This window comes from Meleagris gallopavo, chromosome 10 (genome assembly GCF_000146605.3).
Source record: "Meleagris gallopavo isolate NT-WF06-2002-E0010 breed Aviagen turkey brand Nicholas breeding stock chromosome 10, Turkey_5.1, whole genome shotgun sequence".
Classification (NCBI taxonomy): domain Eukaryota; kingdom Metazoa; phylum Chordata; class Aves; order Galliformes; family Phasianidae; genus Meleagris; species Meleagris gallopavo.
The window spans coordinates 14,063-18,743 of record NC_015020.2 but is presented as its reverse complement, the minus strand read 5'-3'; the positions used below and the strand labels follow the sequence as shown (position 1 = coordinate 18,743).

The following is a 4,681-nucleotide window of genomic DNA, read 5'->3' as shown; positions in this document are numbered from 1 at the left end:
TTAATGGAAACTAGTGTTAAAGGAAACTGGTGTCCACTTTGGAATCTCATGCTTGAGTTTAAAAAGATATTTGTAATTATTACCTTTTGAAATCAATTCTTTGCATCTAGATCAGGCATTCCCAACCTGCAGGCGCATGCAGCACAGCACAGCTCTTGTGGTGACCTGCCATCATTGCAGCTGTTCTTCCCTGCTGAGTGACCCAGCCCACCCTCAGGCACTTGTCTGGATCGTCAGCATCCACAACTTTTGTGCTTGCCTGGGCTGTGTTTGTGAAGAGGAATTGTGTTGGACTCGTGGTTTGGATGCTGTTGAGCATAGTGTGCATGCCCAGAGCCCTGCTGAGCTGCTTCCATCATGGCACAGGGCCAGGCCAGGCCACCTGCTACCCCTGGAGCCTACCCCTAGCCCTGCTTCCCTGACCTGGAGCAAGGTCAAACTGCTTGGGAAGAAAAGGGGAGAAAATACATGCAGAGGTCTTCAGAATGGCAGAGCTAAAAAACTGATGGGAACGCATTTAGATTTTAATTTTTTCATCTCACTTCCTGTGCTAGGTTGCAGAACATTCTTAGACACAGTTACACTGCATCTGATTAAACATAACCTTACTTTGAAACTACTTTATGGACTGAGATTTGGAGAGGGGATGAGGTTGAACTTTTTAGCTGTTCAGATGAAGTTTGATCTGCTCTGGTTTATGCGTTCCAATTCTCCGAAAACTTTCTTCTTTTCAGCGCTTAGCTGCTCAGGAACTGCTCCCTTGTCCTCCTGCAGTCCTTATTTAATTAATGTTTGATGGTTTACCATCGTGCGTGTCATTCTCAGTCTCAGCTTTCTTGACTTTTCATCTAGTTTGTTTAGATTTTTTTGTTACGTTACCCTGGCAGTAGGTGGGTATTGGGATAGAAGGATGATGGAAGAACAGACCAGTATTTGTTAGTTAATGAAAACTGGAGTGTGACGTTCTTAGTGTTACGGGAAGTAGGCTACACTAAGCATTTAAGAAGTGACTGTCTTCAGATTGCTTTTCTAGACTTTCAGTATTGGTTTCTAGAAAGCAGGTGAGCTCAGAAGTCTTTCAGCAGCTTCAGGTGTCTGTGGAAATGATACTCTACTACATTCAGCATCATTCGGAATCATTCGGTGTGTGTATGTTTTTCCTCTGTAGATCTGCAGCTCGCTGTAACAAAGGCATTGAAGTCTTGCTTGCAGTAGCCCTAGAACACTTTGTTCTTGTAGTCGTCAGAGTTCTAAGGGGACCATCTCCTGCAGATGATTCAGCGAAGAAAATAAGATATCTCATCCACTGTCAGTGGTGTGAGGAGAGAATTTTTCAGAAAGAAGGCAATATGGTAGAAGGTAAGCAAGTATTTCTTGTCACTTTCTTGAACATATGATTTCCTTTGTGGGTTTGGATTTGTTTTTTTCTTTTGCTTGTTAAGGTCTTGTTTATATTTAGATCTCCTTAAGAAAGTATTGTTTCTATTTAATGTAAAGATGCATACAGTGTATGAAGCTGAGAAGCTACTTCTAATACAAGCTGTCTGTTTTATGGTAGTTGCTTAGATTTGTTATGTTCATGGATTTTGCTGTAAATGTCTTGGATTTACTGCTAGGCAACACTCCGGCTCACTGTAGCTGCTGAGGGATGCCTGATATGCTGTTCAGTCCAGCCTTCTTGTGAGGAGCTTGAGGAGTGGGGTAGCTGGCTGCCATTCTGTTCCCTCCATGCAGGGACAGCTTGATGGATTTAGTATCAGATTGCTTTCTGCAGAGCGTCACGTTCAGTTACCTGAAAGTACAATAAAATCAACAGTATCACTTTCCCTTAGATGAGGGTATGTTTTTCCTGCTTGGGCCTTATCTGTAAATGCCAGATGGAAATAATTTTAGTTGGTGTGCTAAGAAAAGTTCGCAGCATCCCTGCAGTTCATCTAATGCTTGGGAATAAATGGAGGCAGCCTTTGTGTCAAAAGCTGAGCTCGAGCTTGCGAGCTGTCTCTGTACAAAACTCAAGCTGGAGGGTGGGCTGGCCAGGTAATAGTTGGAATGGATGTAAAAGAAAAAACCTCATTTATTTCAAAGTTGCAGGTTCCTGGATATTTTGCTGTTCAGTGGTGGTGTCTTTGAACGCCCTGCTCCAAGTTAGGTGCAAGAGTGTGCAGTGACTTTTTTGTTAAAGAGATTCAGTCCTGTTTTTGTAGACGTAAGTGAGTAACTGATAAGTGCAGTGTTATGGTGGAGATCTTAATGTATAAATTAATGGTTTATTTGATATTTTACCTGCTAGCAGTCTCACTTACAGCCTAGAAATCTTGTAGGCGAGCTGTATTTTATGTATGTGATTGACGGATGTTCAAGTTTTTGTTGTTGACATGTACTGCTAGCCTGGGCATCTGCACATATAACTGTAGGAAGATTAGTAATTTCCTTATCATTTCAAATCTGCCAAGAAATGGCGCAGATTAAGTGGCCATTTGTAGAGCATCATTTTAACAATGATTACAGCTCAAAATTGTCACTCACTGAACTTTCTTAAGCACTGCTGCAGTGTTCGACAGAAGTGAGAGTGGTGTTGCACTTGTGCTGTTGCTTACCCTTCTAATTACTTCAGTAAATTTACTTCATGTCTGTATCATCTCAGTAAACATTGATGACTGTTCCAGATTCACTGAAATCCTGTTTTCCTGTTGCAGAAAATCCTTATCAGCAGCTGCCTTGTGATTGTCATGGCAGTATGCCTGGGAGGACAGCGGTAATTCTTGGTCCTCTCTGGTAAGTTCAGAGAACAGCATGGAATTGCAGGGTAACTGGGGCTGGGAAGACCTCCAGCGGTCGACTGCTCAGTCACATACAAATGCAGGTCTGCTGGATCATCCATCGCTGTAAAAGGAAAGTGTGGCAGTCAGGATAATTCAGGAAACGGTTAACTGATTCTGTTCTCTGAATTTAGGAAGGTGTTCAGGTTTTTGTTTTGTTCATAGCACTCAAACCAGCAAATAAATAACAAATTCACTTTAAACTTTGCATTTAGTGCAACTGTTTTAGTATGTCCTGCACTGAAGAACCTGGCTCTGTGTTCCTCTGGTTGCTAAATGTCATGAACTTGTTTATTACTGGATACTTACAGAGTGTACATAATAAATCCTAACATGTGCTGATGGAAGTACACTACTTGATGATTTTTGAATTGTCTCTTATGAGAAATAAAAATACATTCTTTAAGTCTTCTAATGGTTTCAAAGCAGCATTAAAAGCAGTAGCTTTCTTCCTGATAAAAGTAGGACTGAAAGACTTTTTCTACATAGTACAGAAAGTCAGTGATAGGAATAATAGTCCTGAGATCTTTGTTTTTAGTGCGAGACCAATGCTGCTGTCCTTGGAAACCAAGCCACTGTGTTAGGCAGCAATACAGTGCAGCTCTTTGGTGTAATTTAATTGCAAATTACTGTGAGTGATTTTTTTTCAAGGGAATTTTTTGCTTTCGTTGGTAAAGTCTTCTCACTTCTCCTGCGTTTCTTAGGTCAGGAGCTCTCTTTAATACTGGATTCCTCAGAAGAATGCTGTTTGAAGCTGTTCAGTATGGCTTAGATGAAGTCCAGCCACTTTTGAAGACAGTGGTTTGTGAAGCTGAGTGTACAACTTCCAAGAATTTTTCTACACATAGTCCTTCTGATGAAAACAAACAAGGTAAGAAAAAAAACAGCAACCTCTTCATGAAGAGGCTGGCTTGGTGGTGGTTTCAGAGAGAGATTGCTCTTTGGTAACGTAATGCTAACAGCAGAGTATGTGCCACAAGGTCAAGGAAATAACTGTTGCTTTGAATCCAGCGTGAGGCTTGGTAGTGCTGTAAAAACAGCAGGATCTATCGAAGGCAGAGTGCTGGATTTATACCTATGTAACCACTATGGGAGATCCTGAAACAGATAAGCATAATATGGGCAGGCTGACCACTGTGAAATCCAACGTATTCCCTGAAGGAGCTGGAGATGGTGCGTGTCTCTCAGTTTTCTCTTACGCTCTGCTCCTCACCACTGAGGACTGCAGTTGTCCTGCTCTGTATTCTCTGCTGGAGTAGCAAATCATTCCACCAGAAGGAACAACTTTCTGCACCTGCATGCTCTTTTACCGTTAAACAAAGTTACATTTTTAATATTTCCTCTAAATTCAATTACTGAGCTGGTAAGCAAATGAACTATGTGCATGCCTCTCACTGTACTTCTGACTTCAGGCTGGGAAGTGGTGGTGGGTTTTTCTGTTGAACTCAGGCATTTTGCCATTCCACTGTTTTACAGTAGACTTAATTTTGACCCTTAATTATATTCTAGAAGAGTGTGGCGTATATATTAAAACACCAGATATGCTGGCAGAGTCTGATGTGATGCCTGGTAAGTTGATTATTTTTGTGCAACCTCAGCAACTTCAGAGTATGATTTTATACTTGAAGTGATGGCCAAGCCAAACTAGTATTCACCTATAACTTCTCTGTATTTAATCATACTTGAGTAAGAATTATTTTCCCATTGCATAATTATTTTACTTCATCTAAAGTGATATGTGTCATTTTTCCTGGTAAAAGCATGATGCTAATTACTTAATTAAGCATAAATACATCCATAAAGGTGTGGTTGCTGTCTGGGTTTTCTGTATGTACTATCTTTGGCTTTGCTGGCTTTTTTTT

The 4,681-nt window shown here is 41.0% G+C and overlaps 1 protein-coding gene across 1 annotated transcript in view; it reads left to right on the top strand.

Moving 5' to 3' along the window:
• TRMT1L (tRNA methyltransferase 1 like) overlaps nt 1-4,681 on the top strand; it is a 19,514-nt gene that overhangs the window by 13,224 nt on the left and 1,609 nt on the right. The window contains exons 11-14 of the mRNA XM_010715527.3: nt 1,169-1,359; nt 2,697-2,775; nt 3,524-3,690; nt 4,329-4,388. Of these exons, the coding sequence (XP_010713829.1) occupies nt 1,169-1,359; nt 2,697-2,775; nt 3,524-3,690; nt 4,329-4,388 (497 nt within the window). The remainder of the gene's footprint in view (nt 1-1,168; nt 1,360-2,696; nt 2,776-3,523; nt 3,691-4,328; nt 4,389-4,681) is intronic.